Genomic DNA, 27,324 nt, shown 5'->3' on the forward strand with positions numbered 1-27,324 from the left:
ACTGAAACGTTATGCTGTATACCAAAAATTGACAGAACATTGTAAACTGACTATACTTCAATTAAAAGAAAGAAAGAGAGAAAAAAAGTAAATCAAAGATGTTGGGGCAGGGAGGGTATAGCTCAGTGGTAGAGTTTGTGCCTAGCATGCCCAAGGTCCTGGGTTCAATCCCCAAGACCACCATTAAAATAAGTAAATAAACCTAATTACTTCCCTGCCCTAAAACAAACAAAAAACACAAAAAACCCCACAAAATTTTAAAAAAGATGTTGGTTCACTGCTCTTAAATAATTGAATGGCTAGAGTTTATGGGCCCCTTCCCCCCTAATTCCTGGATGTCTGCCTTCTCTTCTCTGTCTTTCTGTCTCTCCCCGACCTCTCTCTTTCACTCCTTTTCCCGCTCTCCCTTCTTTCCTTACACCTTTTTCTTTTTTAATACTTTTTTTTTCTTTTTAAACAGAGGTACTGGGGATTGAACCCAGGACCTTGTGCATAGCTAAGCATGTGCTCTACCACTGATCTATACCCACCTCACCTTCCATCTTTTTTTTTAAATAACAACTTTAGAGGTGTAATTTATATACCATACACTTCACCTCTCTAAAGTGAAAAGCATCTGGCCTCCTCTTCGGCGTGTGTGTCTCTGGCAAGTAGCCGTCCATACCTGTAGGCCCACCTGCGTCTGTCCCTGTGCGGGGTGCTGGTGATGTTCCCAAGGCCTGTGCCTTTGAGGCCTGTGTTTCAGTGGGAGATTCAGGTGGGAAGTGGGAAAGTTGATTTGATGGAGACACCTAGCGATGCCTTGCCCCCAGGCCAGGGCCAGGAGTGGCCTCTCCATGCCTAGAATGCTTTTCTCTTCCCCCTTTCCCCAGATCCATCACTCTGAGTTTTAATGAATCACCTCAAACTTCCATTTAGGAGGAGAAGGTGGCAGTAAGGTGGAAGATGGTGCCTGTCTCTGAGCTTTCCAGCAACAGGCATGATGTTCAGGGATAAATCCCAGCATTGTGAAGAATGCTTCAAAGATTTTTTTTTTCATAGTAATCCTGTTAGTAGACTCATCTTGGACGGCTCTTAGTTTAGAAATGAAAAATGATCATAGGGCATTTTGGGCACTACAGAATATGTCCTTTTAAAAAGCAATTGGTTAATGCTTCGAAAGCTTTTGCATTTGACCTCTAATTTCAAGCAGAGGCTGTGATATGAGTCTAGTCCCTTGACATAAGCCCTTTCACTCAGGGCCTTGTGGATTGCTGCCTTATTTAAATCCAGGTCCTGGGGGGAAGGTAGAGCTCAGTGGTAGAGTGTGTGCTTAGCATGCACGAGGCCCTGGGTTCAATCCCCAGTACCTTCATTAAAATAAATAACTAAATAAACCTAATTATTGCCTCCACACTGCACCCCCCCCCCCAAAAAAAAGCAGGTCCTAGTCCCTGTTAGTTTGAGGGTTATTTTGAGTTTGGGTGGTGGGGGGGCGTTGGCAGTCTTGTTGGACCCAGGATTACCAAAGATTTGATTTTCTGGGTAGAAAACAATCTACAGCTATATGCCAGCCTTTCACAAGGTACCTGAACTTTTAGGTATGACGGTTGCCACAGGTCTGTGAGATTCAAGACAATGCCTATGTCTGTGGAAATGTCTTCAGCTGCTTTTGTAGAATAGTTTCTTTAAAATTTAGTTTATTGCCCGGTGTCAGAGCTGCAAGAGTGCAGGCATTGGGGGGTGGGGAGAATAGGAATACAAACCTCCAGTTATATGATAAATAAGCCAGGGCATATAATATACAGCATAAGGAATGGGGTCAGTAATACTGTTATAACTTTCTGTTGGGACAGATGGTTACTAGACATCATGGCAATCACTTCATACACATATGCATATGTGAAATCATTATGTTCTACATCTGAAACTAACATAATATTATAGTCAGCTGTATTTCAATTTTAAAAAAAAAACATACCTAGAACCACAAAATGTCTGAGTTTGGAAGGAATTGTGAAGGTCACCAAAAATTAAAAATTAAAAAAGAGTGCAGGTGTTTTAAAGGGAGACTCTTGGAGAAACTTGGGAATTCGATGGGCATCTGTAAGGATCTCAACATGTCATGTGCTGAATTCCACTTTAAAGCCAGTGGGGGCGGGGATCCCATGTTGTGGGCACGGCCAACTGCTATTCAGCTGAGGCTTCCAACCATGTCATTTTAACCTAAAAAGGACTCTGCAAATGTCAGTCATACAAAAATGAGAATGTTTGGGGGACCTTCTGGTTTTCATTCTATGTTTGTGCTTGAAAGTAACACAGGCACGTGCCACATAGAAGTAGTTTGGCTCACTGAATTAGGGCAGTTCAAGTTGTCTTTCAGATCTGTATGTATCCATGTGATATTTCACGATCAGTGAAACTTCACGGTCTGATTTTGTTCTATTTCAAATAAATGGGCTTTACAACGGCTTCAAGAAAAAGCACCAAAATAAATTCACTTTCCAGGAAATTAAAGGTAATTTTTTTCTTTTCAATATGGCTTTATTAATTTATTTTTCCCATTGAGAACAGTATTACAAAACGTTCAGAAAATACCAAGGCATGGTAAAGGTTTGTCACAGCACTTCCACCCAGCTCTGTAAGTAACTTGCTCAGCACTTAATCTGTGGACACCCAGTCTCGTCCTCTGATCAGGCGGGTAGGTGACTCGTCTGGTCCATTCAAGCTTAGTATGGTGGCTGCTGTTAATTTCATTCTTAAGGCAGCTTCCAAATATTTGCTATTGTCAGTGCCTCTGCTCTGAGCATCTTTGCACACTTCACTGAATATTACCTTTGGATAAATTTCTAGATGTGGATTTGGTAGGTCAAAGATACACATTACCTAATTACCCACCAGAAGTGGTCCTGCCTTATCCCATCGTGTGTGGGTATCACCCAGGAGTATGCTGGGTATCATTTTGATTTTGTGCAGTCAGGCAAAAATGATGTCATTACAGTTTGCATTTCTTTGATCAATACTAGAGTTGAATACAATCTCGTGTGTGTTTATTTGCCCCTGACATTTTTCCTTTTGGAAATACCTTTTTCTGTCCTTTGCTTTTCCATAGTATTGCTCTTCTGATTTTTTACAAGAGTTCTTTTCCACATGAAGGATATTAATCCTTGGTTATATACATAACAGATACTTCTCCCGGTATGTTCTCTCCTGTAACTTTTGTTTTACAAGCCATAACAGTTTCAAAAGTATAATATATCTTCCTCTGCCATACAAATTTTATGTTGTTAAGCTTATAAGTTCTTCCCTTTACAATTCTGCCTTGATGACATGTTCCAAAAGGCATTCCCCACACTAAGATGACATAAATATTTTGCTTTAGTTACTTCCAAGGCTTTGTTTAGAAATTTTTAACATTGAATCTGGAGTTTGTTTTGTGGTTAAAAAAAAAAAAAAGGATCAGGGCTCTTAACTTTTTATTTTCACTGAACGGGTAGCCAGTTCCATCTGCGATGCTGGATGCTGTCCCTTTCGTCCTGTGCCCCTCCCTCCCCGTCAGCACCCACAACTCCACCCATCCATCCTGCTCTATGCCAAGGAGGCAGCTACAGGCTCCTGGCCTGTGGCTTTCTGTTGGGTGTGGCCAAGGGGGAGGAGCACTAGCAGCAGATGAGAGGATGGGAGGAGAGGAAAGTTGGGGCTTTTAATTCTTCGGCTCCCTCAGCTGGCTACCTTTTGCCTTCCCCTCCACCAGGAAAAGTCGTGGTGGCTATTGGATGCCTATCTCAGATAGCCACGTGCCTCTCCGGGTTCCGTTGCTCCTCCTTCCCCTTGAATTGATTAGAGCTCTGGGGCTTTAATGGCTCTGGAGGTTCCGCCCCAGCCCTGTGGTTTCCCATAACCCTGACCACAGGACTGTAAGAGTTTTCCTTCAGTGCTCATCAGGCACACCTTTGTGTGCCCCTCCTTCCTCCTGGACCCAATGGATGCTCCAGCCTCTCCCACTTCTTTTTATGTTACATACCTGATTCTCGAATTTGCTTCAGTCTGTTTCTGTTCCATGGCTGGTTTCCTTGTCAGTCCGTTTCTCACTGTTTAATCCCTATGTGGTTTAACACCAAGTAGAGCAAGCCTCCTTTATTTCTGTACTTTTCCAAATGTTCTTGGTTCTTCTTCCATGTTTTGACCTCCATGTTTTGTTAAGTTTCTCCAAAATAGCACTTTTGGGTTTTGGCTGAAATTTCATTAGATTTATAGCTTAATTTGGACAAAATTGCATCTTTACAATATTATACATTTTCATCCATGAACATATTCCTTTTTTGGTGTCGGGGGAGTCATTAGATTGATTGATTGATTTTTTAATGGCGGTACTGGGGATTGAACCCAGGGCCTCGTGCATGCTAAGCATGTTCTCTACCGCTGAGCGATACCCTCACCCCTCTTTTAACTTCTTATTTTAAGTAATTTCTCCCTTAATTTTAAAAACATTTTTGCCAGTGTCCACAGTAGAACTTGACAGAGCAGGAGGCTACTCTAGAAAGGATACTGTTCTCATCCTTGGGCATCTCCTGATGGTGGTCCTTAACCACCATCCCTCAGAGCTGCTCTGAGGGATGTTGTCAGAGAAGCTCTAGCGGAACTTTGTCCCCAGATCATCCTTACTGTAATTAATGTCACTAATAACATAATTATATTCAAAAACCATTTCAGATTCTACACTATGTCATTATAGTAGTAGAGGAGCTGATTTCGAACATCAGCACTTAAAGTCGTAAAGAAAATCTGTAACGCATCATAGAATGAAGGGAAAAGTTGGATAAAAATGACTAGATTAAAAAACAGAAGGAGCTTTCTGCATATCCTTGGACTCAGCAAAACGTCTTCTGTAGATGTATTCTGGGGAACTAATCAGAGGCGTGCACAAGGATGAATCTTTAATCACAAAAACTTACAAATGACTTAAATGCTAAGGAAAGGGTTAAGAATATCATGGTACATATTGGCTAGCACACACGTAGTGGGTGCTCCAGCAGTTGGATAAATGAACTGTACATTCCTCTGGAGGATTATATAACTATTAAAAGTTGTGTTGTAGAGTATCTTGTGACATATGAAAACATTTGATATGTTGCCAATTCAAGAAAAAAAAATCAAAGCAAAGTTCATTCAATACAATCCCATGTTTGTAAGTGGAGGGGTATATGGTTGTATGTGAGGATCTTCACTGAACATATAAAATGCAGAAAGGACTTTAATGTAGAAAGTATGTAAAGGGAATACTCACAGACACTTAAGAAAACGTAACTGCACAATCTCTCTCCTCTCAACTCTCTTGCAGCCAGGGAGGGCCAGCACTAAGGAGAACGTTATGCAAGAATCCATTCTCCAGACTCTTTCTGCTCTTCTTATTTTCTTCCTGTAATACTTGCCATCTTCCTATATACGATATAATTTACTTCTTCGTTGTGCCTGTTACATATTGCCCATGCTCTCTTGCAGGATGATAAGCTCCAAGGGGAAAGATACTTGTTTTGTTCACTTAGTAGCCCCAGCACTGTGACCAGTGCCTGGCGCTCGTCAATGTATCCTGTGACTGAGTGAACTCATGGAGTGGTCCTCAAACACCTAGTTGAGGAGGCGGGGGGTCCTTTCAGGGGTGCTTTGTGGACATGCCCAGAGCTGCTCTCAAAAAGGTTCCCATCACAGACCCTGGCATGAGTTTCCTTTGCTTGAAAGACCCCATGGTCTTCCTGGTACTGAGGGCAGCCCAAAGGATGAAGTTCTGAGCCCCCAGGTATCCGTGATGTTTGCCAGAATTATTTAACTTATTGTCACTTACACAAGTCACTTAACTGGGCTGCCAAGGCATGTATGTATGTATGTATGTATTTATTTTTGATAGAGGTACTGGGATTGAATCCAGGATCTCGTGCATGCTAAGCATGCTGTCTACTACTCAGCTATACCCACCCCCAACTTTAAAAAAAAATTTTTTTTTTAGTTGAAGTATAGTCAGTTTACAATGTTGTGTCAATTTCTGGCATACAGCACAATGTTTCAGTTATACACATACACACATATATTCGTTTTCATACTCTTTTTCGTTACAGGTTACTACAGGATATTGAATATAGTTAGCTGTGCTATATACCAAGACATTTTAAAATAAGAAATAACTTCAACTTCCCTCTTAACTGAAGCGACAAAAGCAACGTTTTAAAATACACATAAATAAAGTTAAGAAAATAAATCCCACCACTCAGAAAAATCACTGTAGCCTACAATCTCCCATAAGTTTTTTATGAATTCTACGTGTATTTTTAAGGGAAGAGGGGTACCTTACTCTTTTGCCTGTTTACGATTTTGAATCACACCTTACAGCATCTCATTTTTCTTACAGGATTTTATTCTGGAGCATTACAGTGAAGACAGCTACCTCTATGAAGACGAAATAGCAGACCTCATGGATCTGAGACAAGTACGTTTCTGTGCGGGGCAGGGCAGGAGGATGGCTGCTGGAGCTCACTGAGTCTTCAGAGGATCCCATCATTCAAGACAGGATCCCTTGAAGTCTTAAGGAGTCGCTGATGGTCGGGGTCGGAGTTGATAGGGAGGGGCTGTCAGAACCATCCAGTCAACTTGCCATGTAATAAGACGAGACAGACATGCACATCTGGAGCTGGGTTCCAGGACTTCTGAGTTCATCCCAGCCTTTTCCACCTCCCCCAGAGTTTATGATACCAGTAGCGGGGCCCAGGCTCCAGAGAAATAGCGTGTGTGAGCATCTTCCTGGGGGCGGGCCGGTCTGCTGTGGCTCCCCGCTCACCCTCTGGGTGGTTCCTTTCCTCTCAGGCCTGTCGGACGCCCAGTCGCAGTGAGGCCGGGGTCGAGCTGCTGATGAGTTACTTCATCCAGCTGGGTTTTGTCGAGAGCCGATTCTTCCCGCCCACCCGACAGATGGGGATCCTGTTTACGTGGTAGGTGCGGGGGGCTGCTGCTTTTCCACCCCTCCTCTGCACTGCCGCCCCTCCTTCTAATTGTCCCATGAATGCAGGGGAGCCCAGAGACGTGTGGAGAAACCTGTGTTTATTTATAACGGAGGTCCACGGAGGGGAGGTGCCCACAGACCGTGGTTTCTGACTTCTCAGAGCCAGCGAGCCGAGGAGAACAGTCTTTTTTTTTTTTTTTTCATGCTCATGTTATCGTGGGGGAAACACCAGGGCTCTGAGGTGGAACTAACGAGAAGCAAGATTCTCGTCCCAGATGGGCTGGGGGGTGGGAATCAGGGTTTGTCCCAGTGATGAGGGCAGCAAGCAAATAGATCAGATTTTAAAAACTGAAGAAGCTCCTTTGAGTTTTCCCCAGAGTTGGTATTTTCCAACGATTAATGTTGATTAAACACTTGGAGATGGTGTACCTCCTCTCTGAGTTTGCTTAGCAGTGTGGCAAAAAAAAGAGTAAAAGGGTAGGGGGTTAGGAGGGTGGGGGTATAGCTTAGTGGTTGAACACATGCCTAGCATGCACGAGGTCCTGGGTTCAATCCCTAGTGCCTCCATTATACAAATAAATAAACCTAATTACCTCCCCCTCTCCCCACCAAAAAATATCAAACATAAAAGAGTAAAAGAATAAATCCCAAGAGCTAAGAGGCATATTCAGAATTAAAGTTCACCATGGCAGGTGGCTACTGAGGCTTTCCTTTTGAAAGGAAGGGCACATATCTTTTCCTAAAGATGCATTCGCTGCCTGCACATGGGTGAAAGGGCCAGACGTGATTCCTCCTTCGTGTTGGTTAGGAAGAAGCCCCATGTCTGCCCCCTGCTTGGTGTGGGAACTTTAAAACATGTCCCGAGTGTTTTAGACTTCAGGAGGAATTCGGAGAGGTTAGTGATAGCTGTATTTCACATAGGAGAAGCCTTATATTTTTAAGATACACTTTATTTTTTAGAGCAGTTTTGAGTTCACAGCAAAATTGAAGGAAAGGTTACACAGGATTTCCCATATTCCCCCTGCCCCCCTGCACACTCAGAACCTCCCCCACTTTGACATCCCCCACCAGAGTAGCACATATGTTACAACCGATGAGCCTACATTGGCACACCATCACCCAAAGTCCATCTTTTACATTAGGGTTCACCCTTGGTGGTGTACATTTCATGGGCTTGGACAAACGTATAATGACATGTATTCATATTATAGTATCATAAAGAGTAGTTTTTTGCACTGTCCTACAATCCTCTGTGCTCCACCTAGTCATCCCTTTCACTCTCCCCTAACCCTGGAAACCACTGATTCTGTGTTTCCATTGTTTTTGTCTTTTCCAGAATGTCATGTAGTTGGAATCATACAGTATGCAGTCTTTCCAGATTGGCTTCTTTCATTTAGTAGGAATGCATTTAAGGTTCCTCCATGTCTTTTCATGGCTTGATAGCTCATAGCTTTTTTTTTTTCCCCTTTCTTTTTTTTTTTTTTTTTTTCTTTTTTCAGTTTTATTAGGTAGAATTATTACAGTCTGACTGCACATACACACTATATTGCATGTAAATACATATATACAGTATATTGCACATGATAACTCATAGCTTTTTAGTGCTGCATAATTTTCCACTGTATGGATATACCACAGTTTGTTTACCCATTCACCTATGGAAGGACATCTTGGCCTTGAAGCCTTATTTTTGTGTGTGATTGGGGATGTCTTTATTCAGATAGACCCATCATCTTGCTTGGAAATGAAAGCCTCATTGCATGTGCATCTTTGATTTTATTCAAGAAATAAATTTTGTCCATTTTCACCCCTATGTGGCATTAACTGGCCAAGGATTCCATATTCTCAAAACATGTTTCTTTTCAATAGGTATGACTCTCTCACTGGGGTTCCGGTTAGCCAACAGAACTTGCTGCTGGAGAAGGCCAGCGTTCTGTTTAATATTGGAGCCCTCTACACACAGATCGGGACCCGGTGCAACCGACAGACAGAAGCTGGGCTGGAGAGTGCAGTGGATGCCTTTCAGAGAGCTGCAGGTGTGTCTCTGCGGGGGCTGCAGGTGATAGAGACCTGGCCCAGCCAGGTGGGACTGGTACCCCAGCTGAAGAATGTCTTCGGGTCCTTCCCAGGCCCACCCTTGGTCTCACGAGCATGAAAGGGTCATCTTCTCACCCAGAAAATTGCTTGTGGGCTCAGACTCTGTTGTCTCCATCTGAGTGTGACTTGTGTACACAGTGGTTAATGATTAATCTTTTCCAAATGAGTGGCCCCACAGATGGCAGTGAATGAACTGTTGCTTTGAACCTTATTTTGAAGATGAGAATAAGTTTTCTCTAACAGCGAGAATGTAGGCTTTTTCTTTTTTCCTTCCATCGGGCGTACATACGACTCTCTGTGCCTTTCTGTTGTGCTCCTTCTGCAAAGCTTGCTCATCCGAGGTTGCTTGTCTCAGCCCCGTCCAGTGACACTTGGTGCCAGCCTATGGAGGACTGGGAGCTGCCAGGCTGGGTGCAGTGGGCAGGCCTGGCTCGTGGGTCCTACTCCCCTCTAGTAGGGCCTGTGTCCAGCAGTCTCTGCACGGGGAATGTGGGCACACGCAGCGGCACAGTGCACACCACCGCGTGATGCCTGAGCTGGTTCCTCAGAGTTTCCCTCTGTGCCGGTCTTCGTCACTCTGCTTCCGGGTGTTTCCCCCACCCCCACCTCTCCCCTCCACAGAAAACCTTTTGGGGTATCTCACTTTGCTCTACGAGCCCCATGAAGAACCACAGCTTTGCCATTTTGGCTAATCATGGAATTGCTTGGTTAAAAATGCTTGATCCCTTGGGATGAAACGACATACCGAAATTCCACGTGGGAGCCGATCTCTTTCATGTAAATCCTGTTCTGGGCTCATCTTTCTCTCTTGAGGAATCTTAAGCAGGTAATCTTGGTGACCCGTCTCCAAGATGACAGAGATATGGGCAAAAATGAAGCTTGAGAAGAGACTAGGAGTGGATCCCAGAGGGGAGGAACCTGCCCGCAGCCGCTGCCATCCTTCTGCAGGGCAGTTTATGGTTTGCAGCCGAACCAGAGGAACCAGTTAGATGGGATTCGTGCTGGAGATTTTATTTCAGCTCCAGGTTCATTGTTGGTTAATGCTGTGACAGTTTTCTAACATCTAAAAAAGTCAGCCGAGGTCTACAGCATGAAAATTTCTGCTGGAGTGGCTGAGTTGATCCTTCTTGAGGTCCTGGGGGAGAAGCTCTGGATTTCTCAATGACCCAGGGGTTAAATGTGAGTGTGTCCCCACTGAGAGCCCTTCAGTCCTCCTGTCTGCCTGCCCTCTGCTTTCACCTCCGTCAAATGCCTAGTCACGTGTGGAATTTCTCACAAGTGTCCCAGGTGAGACAGGAATGGACGGGTAGCAGGCTGGTTTCCCTGCCTGATACAGATATAAATGTTTTGGAGGAGAATTGGGTTTTTGTTTTCTAACCATGGTAAAACACGCAGAACAAAATTGCCATTTAAACCCTTTTTTAGAGCACCGCTCATTGGCATAAGTATATTCACATTGTTGTGCAACTATCCGTCTCCAGAACTTTCTCATCATCCCGCACTGGAACTCTGTGCCTATTGAACACTAACTCTCCATTCCCTCCTCCCTCCAGTGCCTGGGAAACACCATGCTGCTTCCTGACTCTATGAATTTTTACTATTCCAGACACTTCATCTCAGTAGAATCATACAGTATTTGGCTTATTTCACTTAGCGTAGTGTCTTCATTCATGTTGTAGCATGTGTCAGAACTGCCTTTTCAAGGCTGAAAATATTCCATTGTACGTATGTACCACATTTTGTTTATCCGCATATCTGTTGATGGACATTTGAATTGTTTTTTTGGCTTTGGGGAATAATGCCGCCATGAGCATTCCTGTACAAGTATCCCTTTAAGTCTCTGCATTTCAACTCTGCCGGGTTATACCTGGGAGAGGAATTGCTGGATCTTATGGTAATTGATATTCAGATTTTTTTTATTTAGAGATGCTTCATGACACCAGTTTTATATTTTTGCTTCTGTTGTTTTCGATACTCCTTAGCAGCATGGTGGAATAAATCTGATCCCCAACTAACGTGCAAAACCTTCCCACTTGTAGGAGTCTTAAACTACCTGAAAGAGACGTTCACTCACACTCCGAGTTACGACATGAGTCCCGCCATGCTCAGTGTGCTGGTCAAAATGATGCTCGCACAAGCCCACGAATGCACGTTTGAGAAAGTCTGCCTTCCCGGGATCCAGAACGAGTTCTTCATGCTGGTGAAGGTGGCTCAGGAGGCTGCCAAGGTAAGCCCCGCTGGTTCCTGTGACTCGCGGGGTGGGCGAGGTGCACTGGTGTGGGCCCACTGGAAGCAGTGGGGACTTCCCACGGCAGCTTGCCCGTGACCTGGGCAGCGTGCCCGCCCCGGCTGGCCAGAGTGCCGGCTTGCATTTTCTTGGCAAATAATGGCGTTTCAGATACGGATCACTGCTTCCATCTGCAGCTTAGCCTAAAAACCAGCATAATGACGGTGGCCTGATCTCCCTGTTCACTCTGACACAGACAGCACTAGGAGCCCTTGGAATGGCTCCCAGATTGCAGAGTGGCCTCTGGCAGGGGCTGCTGCATAGAAGAAAGGGCTCTTTTTCTGCAGCCTGGGGATGTGAAGGGCCCTGTGCCAGGCTCCCCCTTGCCAGTGTTCCTTCTGTTTTAGGTGGGAGAGGTCTATCGGCAGCTGCACACAGCCATGAACCAGGAGCCAGTGAAGGAGAACATCCCCTACTCCTGGGCCAGCCTGGCCTGCGTGAAGGCCCACCACTATGAAGCCCTCGCCCACTACTTTGCAGCCACCCTCCTCGTCGACCACCAGCGTAAGGCTTGGCTGCTCAGGGCGCTGGGCTCTGGTCAGGATTGCAGTTTTGCTGCCTCTGGGCGATTCTGAGAGCTGTCTGCCTGTCCTCGAGATGCTCACAGCATGGGGGCTTAGGGTGGGAGTTACACGTTGGCCTAGTGACTGTCACACAGAGTGGGATTAGGGGTTATGCATTACTGCTGTTGGAGGAAGAGCGGTAGTGTTAATTGTGCCTGGGTTGGAGCAGACAGCTTGACGAGGAAGACGTTTCACTTGGAATCTAGGACCAGTGAGGCATTCGACTCAGGCACCAAACCTAAGGGAATGCCCATAAACTTAGCAGCCGAGACAATACTTTAACATAATAATTGTCAATGAATAAAAACTAATGCAAAAAAAAAAAAAAAATCCACAGTGATTGAAATTTTAAATGAAGACACAGATTCATAACAGTGCTGTCCTGAGTCACACCGGAGCCTGAAGCAAAAAGAAATTTTGATGATTTGTTCATCATGAATATTTTTGCACTAGTTTTGATATTTAGAAGATTGCATTAAAATATTGCTGAGTTTGGGGCACCCCTTAAACTTTCAGCCTGAAGTGAGTGCCTCACTCTCCTCACCTTCATCTTGGTTCTAATCTGAGGTTGGGTGGCACTTTTGTTGGCAATTAGTGCTAATCAAGGCAGCCCTTAGAGTAACGAAAAGGATAACCTCTGGGGCCAGACTGCCTGGGGTCATATGTCAGCCCTGCCATTTACTGGCTGTGGGATCTTGGGTAAGTTACATAGCTGTTCTGTGCCTCCGTTTTCTCATCTGTAAAATGGGGGTGTGAATAGAGCCAATCTCATAGGCTGTTGTGAAAACTAAGTGCCTGTATGTGAAGCAAGACAGTGCCTTGTATGTAATGGACTCTCTGAGGGTGTTAGCTGCTGCTGGTAATGTCATATAATCTATTAGGCGGGACGAGTCATGAAAACCAGTGGAAACATAGCGCTTCAGTCATTGTGACAGGAACACTAATAAGGCAGCAGTTGGAGTCCTTGGTGTAGTCATAGATGGTTCCTCAGAGGTGGTGCCACTTGAGTTGGACTTGGAACTCTGAGGAGGACTGTTCCAGCTGAACAGGCAGGGAAAGGACGGCTAGAATGAGAACACGATCTGAGTGAGCCCTGGAATGGAGACTGGAAGTGTTGGGTGGTTTGGTGAGGTTAAGGGCACACATGCCAGGGAGGGTGCAGGCACAGAGGCCACCAGAGGCTTGAAGCAGGTCTGTGCCTGGAGGTTCATGGGATGGGTGACTTGGAGGAGGTCGAGAGTGAGGACTCAGAGCCAAATTGTGAGCCCCTAGCGTGTGGCAGGCCCCGTGCACAGAGACCTGTGGGCTGGATTGCCTTGGGGTGCCTAGGGATGGACAGGAGACCCGTTATCCCACGTGCCTTGCAGAGCTGGAGAAGGGAACCGGATGTGATTGAAAGAGGGATCTCTGAGTGGGTCTGTGGTGCTGTCTCCAGAGCCCAGAAGGGCTGTATCCTGTGGTTCTCATTGCAGTGAAGCCTGGCACAGATGAGGACCACCAGGAGAAGTGCCTGTCCGAGCTCTATGACCACATGCCAGAGGGACTGACACCCTTGGCCACGCTGAAAAACATTCACCAGCGCCAACAGCTGGGTGCGTGTCGGCTCTCCTGCTCCCTGTGCCCCATCTGATGCCCAGCAGCGCCTGCTCATGGACACCCTCAGACAGGTCCCCAGGGTAGGGCCCTGAGAGTAGGGCTTCCTGAGTCATTGTGGCCACTCTGGATTCAGATACCCTGAGGCGTAGTCCTCTAGCCTCAGCTGGCTTCCAAGGCTGTGTCCTCACAGGTCCCCTGAGGACCAGGCCTCCCATGGTCAAGCCAGAGCTTTGGCAGTCTTCCAGCACCCTAGTGGTCCAGGGGACGGTCCTTGGTCATCCTAATCTGGAAGGACACATTTCTTATGCCATACCTGGTCATAAATTGTCCTGGCTTGGTCTCTAACAAGTCTCAGAGTGAGTATCTCTTTCCATGTGAAAACCTGAATTCTTCCACCACCCAAACCTGCCCCCGACCCCACACAGTTTCCCCATCTCAGTGGTGGTAAATCCATTGCTCTAGGTGTGCAGGCCAGCAACTTTGGACTCACTCTCTGCCCACATCTTTCTTTCTCACCCGCTATTTGATCAGCAGATTTGGGAAAACACATCCCAAATCTGACCACTTCTTACCTACCACCTGATCCAAGCTATGCTTATGTAGTGCTTTCTTAACAAACCTTGACTCACTTAAACCTCACACAACCCTAAGAGATACATACGGTATGATCCCCGTTTTTCATTTAAGGAAACGGAGGCCCAGAGAGGCTGCATGGCTTGCCCAGCTTTTTGCCGGAAGCCCTTGTGGACTCCCATCTCACCTAGAAGGAGCAGAAGTCCTCACCTGCACTTCTGTGGTTGAACATGGTCTGGCCCTTGCTCCTCTCTGGCCTCATTGCCTACCCTTCTCTCCAGCCCTCACTCCCTGTAGCTGAACTCCCAACTCTTTGTTGTCCACTCGGGCAGGTTCCTGCCCCAGGGCCTTTGCACTTGCTGCTGTTCTTCTAGGAATGCTCTCTGTCTGATATCCTCATGACTGCTCCTTTACTTCAGGGCTCTGCTTAAAAATTACCTTTCAAAAGAGCTTTTTCTGATCACCCACCATAGCAAGGCAACTCCCCTTTCCCCATCCTCTCATGCCATGTCTGCCTACCCTGCTTCATTTTTCTCCAGAACTTTATTGCCACATGAGCCATCACCTGTTTCTTTGCTTGTGAATTATCTGTCTTCAACTACTAGCATGCAAACTCCATGAATGCAGAGGCTGGTTTTTCTTCACTGCTTTATCTGTAGTGCCTTGAACATTCGGTAAATGTTTGCTGAATGAATGTATTATAGACACAGGTGAGCACATTGCACATGCATTTAAGAGGGACTGGAGCCATCCAGGCAGATTCTTCAGGAAAGAGAACGTCCACTTTCTGGGCTAACCCTTGGGCACTCGGGCTCTCCTTGAGGTACTCCCGTTGCAGTTCATGACGGGTGTCCCATGGTGTTGATTTTCTGTGGGCAGGCAAGGCACACCTGTGCAGAGCCATCACCCACCACGAGGAGTCCATGAGAGAGGCAAGCCTGTGCAAGAAACTCCGGAACATCGAGGTGCTGCCAGAGGTGCTGTCCGCGGCGCACCAGCGGTCCCAGCTCAAGTACACTCAGCTTCGCGAGGACGATGACCTGCTGGACTTGATGGACGCCCCCAGCATCATCTGTGAGTGGCCTGGGTGCCGGGGCCAGGTGCAGAGTGCCCTTGGCTCTCATTTGCTCACTGTGTGCCGGGCCCTGGGACGGGGCCACGTGCTGCTCTTGCCCTGGACTTGTCACCTCCTCATTGCCAGATCCAGGACCTTCATTATGATCTTTGTCCTCGTCAACCCCTTGGTGGCAGCTGACCGCCTCCTGCCCCGTAACACCCTCCTGTGGGGTTGGGGCCCTGCCGCCCCAGTTCTACTCCCACTTCCCTCCACCCTTTTTGCTGTCTTGCCCAGGGTCCCCCCACCCTTCCTGGCATTCTTGAGGGTCTCCTCTCCCTGGTTTGCTTCCTCTAATTCCCTTTCCTGAAAGTCTCACAACCTCCTTTGGGGTTCCAGCCATCACCGCTTGTCAGGAGACCCCTGGAACTGCCTTTCGCCTTGAGGCTTTTCCTGCACTACCCACCCCTCCCCCAGATCACCTGCCTTCTGGGAAACTGTGCTTGGCTCTCTGTCTTTCACCTCTGGCTCCATGGTTTGAAAGCCAACTGCATCCTTCATCCTGCTCCATCTTTCATCGGCACCAACATTTCTTTTTCCCTTGGTGGGGTGGGGTGGGGATTCGGTTTATTTATTTATTTTTGATGGGGGTCCTGGGGACTGAACCCAGGACCTCGTGCACGCTAGGCACGCACTCTACCACTGAGCTATACCCTCCCCTCCAACCCAGAACTTTGTGCTGAAAGCATGCTACTTCCCTAACAGCCACACCTGAAACGTAGGTCACTTCTCGGTAGGATTTCATGAGTGCCAGAGGACGTCCACTAGAATATAAATATGCTCCTTAAAGGCAGGCAGTTTGTCTCATTGTCACTGCTGTGTCCCAGCCCCAGGGCAGGGTATGGTTTATGGTAGGTACCCAAATGGACTTAGACCTGAGTTTTCAAGGACAACTTTCAGTGACAGAAACATTTGCGCCTTCACTTTTAATCTTTTCCAGCTAAAGCTGAGAAAGAGGTTGAAATTATACTGCCCCAGTTCTCCAAAGTGACAGTGACGGACTTCTTCCAAAAGCTGGTATGTCGAACATTTATTTCATAATGACATGAGGGGACAATTTTTTTTTAATAAGTTGCAAGGTGGTAAAAGGCTATTTTTAGGTGTTCTAAATTTTTTAAATTAGAGATGTGATATGACTTTAATTAATATAATTTTATAAAGAACTTTAAGTATATTGCATCTTTTAGAGAAAATGTTCTTGTATGACATTGCTGTGCATGTGTTGTCCCAGACAGTGTCATTGGTCTCTGAGCAGGGCCAAATGAAATCTGTAAGCACAACGAGGCCACATTTCCTTTAGTTTTCAAGTGCTCGATTCAGCCTTCAGATCCTACACCTAATGACACTGTGTTCCACAGGGCCCTTTATCTGTGTTCTCGGCTAACAAGAGATGGACGCCTCCTCGAAACATTCACTTCACTGCAGAGGGAGGGGACTTGGGGTTCACCCTGAGAGGGAACTCCCCAGTTCAAGTCCACTTCCTGGATCCATCCAGCTCTGCTGCGGTAAGTGTGGACCCTTCTAGCCTGGGAGCAAAACTCACTGGCATCTTTGCAGGCAGCTGAAATGGTAGAGTACACAGAAAGCTGCCCAAACAGATCTGGGTGAATGAATTTAGGGTTCCTCTCTGTGAAAGGCCTGGCTTTATGTAAAAAGCCTCTCATGCCTTTTCTTTCCAAAAGAGAAAAAGATTAATTTTTGCCTTCTTGAAGTAAACTCATGCAGATTAGTATTTTGTTAATGAACTTGGGAACTGCCTCGGGGATTTGAATGAATAGAACATTGACCTTTGTTTAAACCACACTTTTATAGGAGGCAGGTGCCAGGGAAGGGGATTATATTATTTCCATTCAAAACGTGGATTGTAAGTGGCTGACACTGAGTGAAGTGATGAAATTGCTGAAGAGCTTTGGCGAGAATGGCATTGAGATGAAGGTCGTGAGCCTCCTGGACTCCATGTCGTCCATGGTGAGTGCCCATGCCCCTCCCCTGGCAGTAAATAGGGGCGTGGAGTGGCATCAGGGTGAGTCCAGCCCTAGTGGTCCTTATGGGGACCGCTGCCTCCTGTCTGCATCTGTGACAGGTCACAAGTGACTGAACTCTTAACATCACTGGGATGTTCTCACCTTGGGTCAGAGAGATCATTTGGAAAACTTTTTCAAAATCCTGTAGATAAAAGAATCCATTGATTTATTTTTTCTGATTTAATTCTTTTTAGTTACAAAAGTAGTACATACTCATGGTTAAAAAAATACATACACAGATGGTACAGAAGGGCTGAAGATGATGTGGGAAGACCCTCTCTGCACATCAGAGACGGTGTTAGCGGTTTCCTGTGAGATCTTGGGGAGTGTCTGAGCCGGGGCAAGTCCCTGTGCAGTGCAGTGTCACATCCCCGTTTCCCCAAGTGGGAGGAATCGTCCCATACACACTCTTCCGCCCTTGCCGCATTTAATTATGGACCTTGGACGCTTCCCTCTGCAACAGTTCATGTATTCATTCAACAAATATTGACTGACTATCAACTGTGTGCCAGGCCCTCCTTAGGTGTTGGAGCTACTGCTGGAACTCAACAGCTAAGGTCCCTGCCCCCACAAAGCTGGCACTAAATAAGCAAATAAGGGATTGTGGTTTTGATAAGTGCTGTAAAGGAAGTAAGACGTGTAACAGGCTGGAATGACTGGGGGTGGGAGAGGCCTGGGCAGGGCTTGTACTGAGACTTGAGCGATGAGGAGGAACCAGCCATTTGAAAGAGGTACAAGAACAGCTTGTGGGCAGAGGGCACCAACAGGTGCCGAGACCCTGTGGCAGGAGTGAGCCTCACCTGCTGGAGGAACAAAAAGAAGGGCTTTGAGCTGTAGCATCATGACAAGGGCAAGGGTGGCCAGAAGTGAGGTGGGAGGGAGGCAGGGCCTCACTGGCCGTGGGGGGAGTTTGAAAGCCACTGAACCTTTTAAGAAGGGGAGTGATATGGTGTGATGGTTTATTTGGAAGGATGTCTAGCTGCCTGGAGGCTGGCTGGGTGGTTGCAGAGTGAACTGGCTGTGGCTGTCATCCAGGCCCGTGATGTTAGCAGCTTAACACTAGGGGGTGACGGTGGAGGTGGGGGGGGGCACCTGAGACATATTTTCGAGGTAGACAGCCAACAGGGATTTGTAGATGATTTGTGTAAAAAAGATGGTGGAAAGAGAGAGGACTCCTCAGTTTGGGGCTTGAACAACTGCATCACTTTTCATAATGAAGGGAAACGGGGCGGGGGTGAGGGAGGCAGAGGAGAGAGAAAACACGTGTTGTGCTCTGAATGTTTCATGTGCCGTCAGACATCCAGATGTTAGTGTAAAGCAGGCAGCTGGGTGTTCAAATCTTCAGTTCAAGGGAGAAGTCAGAGCTAGAAATAAATATTTGAGGATCATCAGCATAGAGATGGCATTTAAAGCTGTAAGATACTAAATGAAATGACCCTCAAGGGGCTGAGGGCCGAGGACTGAACCCTGAGATGCTGCAAGCATCTGGAGTTCAGTTAGAAGAGCAGTTGGAGCGAAGGAGAGTTCAGACAGGTAGGATAAAAAGGAGCTGCTGAGAACAAGAGAGAATCCTGCCTGGAGGGAGCAGTGGTTGCAATGAACACAGCTGAGAGGTGGAGAATGAGGGAAGCAGAGCCGTGTCTCATATATTTGGCAGCAGGACAAAAAGACACTTTTCCTGGAGAAATGGCAACAGAAGTCAGACTAGAGAGGGTTGGAAAGTGAGTGATTGTGTGATTGCCTTGGTAAGAAATGTCCAGAATGGGCAACTCCATAGAAACAGAATGTAGATTAGTGTTTGTTGGGGAACGGGGAGGAACTGCTGGTGGGTACAAGGTTTCTCTTTGAGGAGAAGGGGGTGGGTGGGAATGTTCTGACATTCATAGTGGTGGCAGACACACAGCTCTGACTATACTAAAAATCACTGGATTGTATTAAAATAGTGAATTTTAGGTTCGTGAATTACATCTCAATTTAAAAAGAAGATAAAGAAGTCAGGGAATGCACAGAGCATCCTGGGGGAAGGGATCGTGAGGAATGCCCACTTTTAGGGGTGGGATCCATAGATTTACTGGGCTAGTGATCAAGGCCCCCACCAGAAACAAAAGAAGTTTGTCTCAGAGGAGGGTAAATAAAAGTGCTGGGCTCTGTCTGGCCTGAGGCGCTGGAGTAGAGGCGCAGCCAGAGGACGTGCGGCTGAGAGAGCAGCCCTGCCCCTGAAAAGAGACTGAAAGGCTTCTCTGTTAGCCCCGTCACACCTTTGAACCAGGCCAACCAAGAATCTGATGTAGAGGTTAGAGCCAGGATTCTGTACTCAGACTGCCTGCGTTTGAATCCTAGCTTTCACCAGTTCTGTGACCTTGGGCGTCAGGGAACTGCTCAGGAAAATGGAGGAAACTGTGCGGAGCCGGGGACACATTTCAGTTCATAACAGGTGTTGTAATAGTCATCGCCATGATGTGGTTATCCTTTTCACCCAGCGTGGACTTCAGATAATGACAGACGAGCGCTGTTTTTAACTGCCGAGCCTTTTCTGTAAACAATGGGAACGATAAAGTCCAGTGCTGTGGCTGAAATCGGTTGCCTTCTACCCAGCTCTCTCTGGATGATGGTGGGGAACCCTAGTGCTTACCCTGGAGCTCCCCCCTTTTTTTTTCCCATGGAGCCCATTTTGATGACTCCTGGTGTAGTGGCAAGAATCCCAGGCTTGGAATCAAAGACCTGGAATCAGGCCCTGTCTGCTTTTAACAAGCTGTGTGACCTTTAGCAGGTTAATACCCTCCTTAGTCCTCATTGTTCTCACCTGTATTATCTGAGACTCAGACTAGTGCAGTGGTTTCCAGCTGTGCTCCCACAGAGCTCTGAGAGTTCGAGAGGCGCCCCAGGAAGATTTGGGGAGTGGACAGTGGGGAGCATGCTGGATGAGGACAGGAAAAAAAGTGAATGGGAGGAAGGGAGCAGAGACATTGCCCTGGTAGCTGGGAGGGGGGACATAGAGGAAAAGAACGCTTTTCAAAGGTGTGTGTCGATAGCACCGTGAGCTCGTGTGCTGATGGGAAAGGTTTGGGAGACAGGAGCATAGAAAGGAGGGGATACCTGGAGGAGAGAGGGCATGAGATCCAGGCACATGGGAGGGCATGTCTTTGGAGACAGATGTAGGTAAGTACAGTTGGCCCTCCGTGCCCACGGGTTCTGCATTCTTGGGTTCAATGAACTGTGGATCATTTTATATGATGCATTTGAGCATCCATGGCTTTTGGCATCTGCCGGGCATGTTGGAACCCTTCCGCGTGGACATCAGGGGACGACTGTATAAAGCAAGGGTATCAGGAGGGCACGTGAGGGGCTTGAGAGAAGGAATGTAGGAGAAAAGGAATAAAGTTACTAGGGAAATGTAGGAGCCCCAGGTAATGAGGTGCCTTGTAGAGGTTTGGGGTCGGCATTAGAATTTCAAGGGAAGCCAGTCGGCTTGGTAGATATCCTCCAGGAATGTGCGGCTGTTTGGATGCAGGTTTGGGGGAGACAGAGGATAGAGTTGACATTTCCTGGTTTACAGTTGCTGGTGGAAGAGAATCGAGGGTATTTATAAGGGAGTGGTTATAACGATGCATAATGGACACTAAGCAGGTTAAAGTCGAAAAATGTTTGCAGGCATCAAATCTACCTCCAGGACTGTTTGCTTTATTATTGTTTTTAATAATAGCATGTGTGTCAGGTAGAGCATGGTGGGATTAATGGGCAGTTTTATAGAAAAATGAGAGGCAACTTCATCCAGAGGGGCCAAACTCAAGAGGGACATTTTACAGTGAATACCCCTCCTTTATTGCTGCATCACCCAAATTCCCCTCCTGGATTTATATTGTGAACAATGTGCCCAACCACTTTCGATATAGTGCATGCATACTTATATATATGGCCTGATTTCAGTGCCTGGCACATGGTAGATGGTCAGTAAACATTTGGTGAGCAAAGTAATCTCAATGTTAGGCACACCTTAGAAGCAGGTGATAACTTATGTGGAAGTGTTTAGAAAGCAGCCTCCTTCACATTTCCTATTTAACTCCGACACGATCCTTTAAAAGTTCATGGTAGTGGTTGGTGGGTATGGAGTTCATTTGGGGAAGACGGAAAAGTTCTGCAGGTGGATGACGGTGATGGTTACACAACAATGTGAATGTACTTAATACCACTGAACTACAGTTAAATAATGGTTAATGGTCAATTTTATGTATATTTCACCAATTTTTAAAATGGGGAAAAGTTAATCACATCGACACCATAGATTCTGTACTGTCTTTAAAGAGAGTGAAGTTGACCTCTACCTATCGGTAGGGGCTGAAATCCAGGATATGTTAAGCGGAGAAAGCAGGGTGCAGACCAGTGTGTATGTGATTCTTAAGGAAAGACAAATGGTGCAGGCATGCTTCTGCACCACATCAATACCTGTGTATGGACGTTATCTCTAAAGTGTAACAGACAGTGGTGACCTCAGGGGAATGACCTGAAAGCTGGGCTGGGAGAGGACACCTCCTGTTCACCTTATGCATTTTCGTATTACTGACCATAAGTATGTATTACTTTTTCAAATATAAATAATAAATATAACCTTAAAAAGTCGACAGTGGTCATTAGCCTAAATCACGACTACTGAGCACATTTCTTAAAAACTGTCCTTGTTTTTAAGAACCTAATCCTACAAGCGTTAGTCACCGAGTTTCGGAATTATACCAACTGAGTTTTAAAAAGGATGCTGTAAGCGTGGAATGGGAATCTGAAAACTTGGCAGTCATTTCTTGGACATCTTTGAGGATTTCTAACACCCTTCTCCTTCCTTTTCCATGTGCAGCACAGTAAGTGTGCCACATTCTCGGTGGGAATGCAGAAAACCTACTCCATGATCTGCTTAGCCATAGATGACGATGATAAAACGGATAAAAACAAGAAAGTCTCAAAAAAGCGTTCATTTTTGAGCTGGAGTATCAACAAGAACAGACAGAAGTCGGTGAGCACCCTGTGCCTCCCGTCGGTCGGGGTCCCGGGGCCTCCGGTCAAGAAGAAGCTCCCGTCTCCATTCAGCCTTCTCAACAGCGACAGCTCCTTGTACTAATTAATGTGAGGAAACTAGGACGTTTCCAGTGCAGACTGGGCCTCCGCATCTGTGCCTTAAAGGAAAATTTCTAAATAGTCTCAAATCCCATTTTCTCACAGTGTAGACCTACAACTGATATGTCTTTATGAGTGAAAGTAACAAGAAACCTCTAGATATTTGCGGAAAACAAACTTATTTGGCGAGTCTCACCACATTGCTACAAGTTATTTATTACATAAGGTACTGTAAATAGGATAACTTTGAAAGTATGGCTGTTTTTAATGACTTTTAGTCACTTACTATCAGAGTTAAATTTGGACTACCTGTATTGGTCCTGTTTGTAACTTTCCAGGCTTGGATAATAGATAATTTCTTGACTCAGAATTCAGATGACCCCAAATTAACGCAAGCCAAGGGACTATAATGACAGATTAGTGTTACTAAAAACTGTTCCAAAGGGATGTTTCCCCAGGGGAAATTCGTTAACCTAAAACAACAAGATTTTACTATTACTTCTAGATAATATAATGCTATTTCCAGATAAAGCCTAGTGCCAAATTTGTTGTGGCTAATTAGATAAAAAACCATTTCCCCAACTTTATGTCATTAAAAAGTCGCTAACACAGTGGCAGTGTTAGATGAAGATGCTGTCTACAAGGTAGATAATATACTGTTTGATACTCAAAACATTCATTTTGTTTAAAGTAGAAAGTACGTAACTGTATTTTAAGAGTCTTTAAGAAGGGTTAAAAACATTTTAAAAGGTCAAGATGTAAATGATTCAAGTTTAGAGCTCTATTTGACTTTTGATTTGCTGTAAGTTGGATGATACTGTGATTCTGGTAAGATTCACGGTTGACATAGTACAAATTATATAGCTTAAAAAAATAACAGCATTGATACCTAATTTTGAGAATGCATGAACTTAAATGTTTTCTAGTGTGTAATATCAAAAGGGAAACCACTATATTTGGGAAAGTGTATCCACTGCTCTTAGGGCCACTTTTATATAAATATTTAAATAAACTCATTCATTTGCCTGAGCTAATGTTTTCTACTTTTATTTCATTTTAATTCCCTCTTTTAAGTCATTTTTGCCCTCATGCACAAAATGTTTTTCATTGTGTTTCATTTTTTGATATGGCTAACATTTCACAAAACAGAACTTAAAGGGCTTTCAAGTTATCTCAGTATGTTTGAAAACATAAGATCTTTATTTTTGGAATAGGCTACTATACCTTCTGACCCCAGCCCTTGGCTTTCCTCTCTGGATGCGGCTGCCCCTCCCATTTTCCTGTGTCCCTGCCCATTGTTGGGCTGTACATTTACAAACACATGCCTTCCCTCCCTCACAGACACTGGCTTTTTATCTTAAAATGGGAACTCTAGACTCCAAGCTTTCCATGTTCAGAAGACTGTGCCCACTGACTATAAACAAACTGTGCAGCTATCAGGAAGGAAGAAAGGCAGTACAATTATTTGTTTACACTGGCAACAGCCCTCAAAGCACAGGTGTATTAAGACCAGACCTGAAAACCAGTGGCTCCGCCAGCAGGAACAATGGGCTTATGGTGCACAGTGCTTCATTGTAGGTTTGTTTCCTTTAGACGGTCACATCTGCCACCTTCCGTGATATAGGTCATGGTCATACATTAAAGTCTGCCCAAGCCGGCTTTCTGCTGAATCTGAGAGTCCCTATTTAAATCGACTCCCTTAGAAAGATGCCCACCAGCCCTCTTCATGCCAGCAGGATGGGGGCAGTGCCACCTGGGGCCCACTAACTGAAATGCCTGAGCCCAGGGGGCAGGGCGGGACAGCTGGCAGGTTCCACTCAGGCCTTACTATCTTTCACTAGAAAATCTTTTTTCTTAATGTGAAGACAAGAGAAGATCCTGTAGTCCGTGGTGTAAAGGAGATGCCGGGAGAAGAGCCGTCACCTGGACTGGGTGAAGAACGCATGAATGTGCTGGGCCACTGCTTGTCCGACCACTGGCTCCAGTTCTTGGATGGAAGCATTACTCAGCTGCTGGAGACTTGGAAACCTCTGAAGCAGCAGCGGGGCTTTAACTTTTCCGACTCCTGGGATCTGCTGCACAGTTCGAAGGAGGGCCGACTCAGAGATCAGAGCCCGTTTCTTTCTGAGCAAAGGGTTCTTACTGGGCTCTTTGGCTTGCTCTTGAACCTGAACCAAGATGAAAGGAAAAGCACATGAGTGCCCTCTAGAGGACTGGCAGTTTTCATAAACATTTGTTTTATGGAAATACAGTTTTTCCAGATGGTTCAGCTTGACGTATCACTACAAATGTTTTCATATACCATGAATATAATTTTTCAGACATCAGCAGAGTTATTGAAAGGTGAACCATGTGACTACACCAGGGAGGAAGAGATAAAAATTGATTTACAAAAACTTGAGATTTCAGAAAGCTTAGGATAAAATCAATGAACACATAACTGAGGAATTCAAGCATGTTCCTGTGGTCCACTAAGAAATGTTTCAGTGGTATAGGATTAGATGACAGCTATACCAGCTTGATACAGGACCTGGAAGAAGCTTGCCTATCGGAGGAAAAACCCCGTCTTCAGTTAGTGGTGGATACAGGAAGGCAGATAATAGCATCATAGCAAGGGGAGTTAGGAAGAGTAAGGCAAGGGATGTGGTGGACAGCCGTGGGGATGGAGGGATCTGTGAACCATGCAGGACTGCTTGCATTTTTCAAATTGCCTCTCAACCCTAGCTGCACATTAGAGGGGGAGAGTTTAGAACAACACAACAACAATAACTGATGACTAGGCCCTGCCCCCACATTCTGATTTTTTTTTTTTTAAACTGAAGTATAGTAGATTTACAGTGTTGTGTAGATTCTGATCTCTAACTGGTCTGAGGTAAGGCTCATGTATTAGTATTTTTAAAAGTACACTGAATAATCAGTGAGAACAGTGGAGAACCACCAAGTTTTTTTTTTAATTTTATTTATTTGGGGTGGGTAATTAGATCTATTTATTTGTTTTTAGAGGAAGTGCTGGGGATTGAACCCAGGACTTTGTGTATGCTAACCATGCGCTCTACCACTTGAACTACACCCTCCCCAGAGAACCACCAAGTGTTAAAAATAACACAACACATAAACTTGAAGACAGAAGTACTGATGCTTAACAAAAGATATGCGGGGAGGAGGCTGGGCAGCTGTGAGTTAACATTGTCACTAGTGTAAGTGCGGAATAATGCATGATGGAGTCATCACAGCCTGGGAGGCCAAAATCAGGTGTCTAACTTGTTCACTTTATTATATACTTGTCTAGGGTGGGGGGCAAGCTCAGCCGGCTGCAGAAGCCACTTCTGAACTTAAATTCCTCAAAAAGGTTTTTATAAACCAACCCAGAGACTGATATAGATCAATCTGACACAATGCACCTACAGTAGAGTAGCTGCCAGAGAAGGATCCAGGAAGGTCAGTCAAGAGTCAGAAAACAGAGCTACTGGGGAGTAGGAATCAGTACTTACTAACTGGATGAGGAGGCAGGACGCTTCCATCTGGCTGGCCACTGGAAGCAACACCATCCCAAGATCCAGCACAGTAAATTTCTGCATGGCTGGAAAGTACTGTTCACTCATCTGCGTTTTTTCAACCACTACAATCCCTTGAAGTTTACCGGACTTCAAAAAAAAAAAAAAAAAGGCAAGAAACTATTTTGTAACAAAATTCCATTTAAGATGAAGAAGCTATCCAAGAGTGCTTGGAATGGCCAATGGTTTTACATAAATTATTCCAAGAGATAGAAGTCAATTTTCATTTTCAGTTTCTTTAACTAAGCACTTACATTTCTAACCCGAACAAGTCTCTTTCGGTAGCCATTTCCTGCTATCAAATCCGCTTCGGTGATATAAAGAATGCAGGATCTGCTAGACAAGTAAAAATCTACCGGTGCCAGGCCATCCTCAAAAACGAGTTTAATTTTCCCTTAAAATACAGACAAGAAAATAAGTTCCCTGAGCTTTGGGTGAAAAGACGGCAATAGGTGAAACGTTTTTTAAAAGTGGGGTGGGGTGACAGAGGGCTGGTGTTGAGGAAGCCCACCGACCTTGCATTTCTTGTGCCAGATGCGATCCGCGCCATTTCTCATTGGCCACAATGTGCCCAAATGGCACGTACATGGGGCCTGTGCCATCAGCGGCTTTCCCTTCCATGGCGGCCTCGATCTAATGAGAGGAATGCAAGACGGCGCTTGAGTAGGCTCTCCGGCACAAGGCCCCACACTCCCCTCCGAGCTCGGGCCTCTGGCAGGAGCCCGTCTGAAGAGTGTTCTTGAAAAGACTGGATTATCGGCCAAAGGCTAAGAACAAGGAGATTCCTGTCCTGGTAGCCGCGTCCCTCATTTCCGTCACCTGCCTGGCCCCTGACACCCCCCTGCTCGGTCCGCGCCGTGTTGGCTCAGTCCAATCCAGGGTGGAGGCCGAGCCAGCCGGTGCCCCACTTCGGCCCCAGCCCAGGGGTTCCGGCGACATTACCTTCGGCGCGCCACTTCCGGGTTCCTTCCTGCGCTCTCGCCCGGGTCCTTCATCCTGCCCGCCCTCCGCCTCTCCCGGCGCCGGATAGGCTATGGCCTTGGAGATCGACACCTGATCTGGCCAATAAAAGGATGGACAGCGCGCACAGTTTCCGCCCCGGAGAGTGCTTGAATGAGACCTGCTGGTTGCCAAGAGCGACGGGTGTGAAGTAACCTTGGCTCTGATTGGTCAGGCGGAAAGCAGAGCTAACGGTAGACGTGGTTGTTGCTAAGTCCCTTGAGTAGAATAGGCGTCTGGGGCAAGGCCAGCTGGAGGAGCCAGACTTTAGAGAGTGGTCCTTGGCTCTGAGATCTGCTTGGCAGTCCAGTCGGGGTCTGGCCGCCTTCCGCAGCAAGGATGCTCCTGGGATTCCAGAGAGGCCGCAAGAGGCAGTTTGTAAGTAGACTGACTGCTCTCTGGCCCGTGCGGTCGGGAGTTAAGTGGGGAGGGGTCGGGATTTGG

The 27,324-nt window shown here is 46.0% G+C and overlaps 3 protein-coding genes across 3 annotated transcripts in view; 2 read left to right on the plus strand and 1 right to left on the minus strand.

Moving 5' to 3' along the window:
- The window catches only part of RHPN2 (rhophilin Rho GTPase binding protein 2), a 50,116-nt gene extending 26,760 nt beyond the window's left edge, over window positions 1-23,356 (plus strand). The window contains exons 5-15 of the mRNA XM_032486199.1: window positions 6,383-6,460; window positions 6,835-6,959; window positions 8,840-9,006; window positions 11,107-11,294; window positions 11,702-11,858; window positions 13,390-13,509; window positions 14,966-15,160; window positions 16,141-16,217; window positions 16,559-16,705; window positions 17,013-17,168; window positions 22,071-23,356. Coding sequence (XP_032342090.1) covers window positions 6,383-6,460; window positions 6,835-6,959; window positions 8,840-9,006; window positions 11,107-11,294; window positions 11,702-11,858; window positions 13,390-13,509; window positions 14,966-15,160; window positions 16,141-16,217; window positions 16,559-16,705; window positions 17,013-17,168; window positions 22,071-22,331 — 1,671 coding nt within the window. The 3' untranslated portion in view covers window positions 22,332-23,356. The remainder of the gene's footprint in view (window positions 1-6,382; window positions 6,461-6,834; window positions 6,960-8,839; window positions 9,007-11,106; window positions 11,295-11,701; window positions 11,859-13,389; window positions 13,510-14,965; window positions 15,161-16,140; window positions 16,218-16,558; window positions 16,706-17,012; window positions 17,169-22,070) is intronic.
- A 2-nt stretch (window positions 23,357-23,358) lies between these two features.
- On the minus strand, window positions 23,359-27,012 carry FAAP24 (FA core complex associated protein 24). The gene is made up of 5 exons (XM_032486200.1): window positions 26,824-27,012; window positions 26,397-26,514; window positions 26,136-26,275; window positions 25,819-25,971; window positions 23,359-24,495 (listed from the first exon to the last, which is right to left on the minus strand). The coding sequence occupies exons 2-5, from the start codon at window positions 26,500-26,502 to the stop codon at window positions 24,247-24,249; spliced, it is 648 nt and encodes a 215-aa protein (XP_032342091.1). The 5' UTR covers window positions 26,503-26,514; window positions 26,824-27,012; the 3' UTR covers window positions 23,359-24,246.
- Window positions 27,013-27,086: 74 nt separating this feature from the next.
- The window catches only part of CEP89 (centrosomal protein 89), a 67,349-nt gene continuing 67,111 nt past the window's right edge, over window positions 27,087-27,324 (plus strand). Inside the window, 1 exon segment of the mRNA XM_032486201.1 lies at window positions 27,087-27,258. Within this exon segment, the coding sequence (XP_032342092.1) occupies window positions 27,220-27,258 (39 nt within the window). The 5' untranslated portion in view covers window positions 27,087-27,219.

Source organism: Camelus ferus, chromosome 9 (genome assembly GCF_009834535.1).
Source record: "Camelus ferus isolate YT-003-E chromosome 9, BCGSAC_Cfer_1.0, whole genome shotgun sequence".
Classification (NCBI taxonomy): Eukaryota; Metazoa; Chordata; class Mammalia; order Artiodactyla; family Camelidae; genus Camelus; species Camelus ferus.

Bases quoted from the DNA above. Each gene is read 5' to 3' on its own strand.
- FAAP24 (XM_032486200.1), bottom strand. From the start codon at position 26,502: ATGGAAGGGAAAGCCGCTGATGGCACAGGCCCCATGTACGTGCCATTT. The intron at 25,972-26,135 runs GTAAGTGCTTAG...TTTTTTTTGAAG, and splicing joins GACTTGTTCGGGTTAGAAAT to TCCGGTAAACTTCAAGGGAT. The intron at 24,496-25,818 runs GTAAGTACTGAT...ATCTTGGTTCAG, and splicing joins CCTGCCTCCTCATCCAGTTA to GTTCAAGAGCAAGCCAAAGA.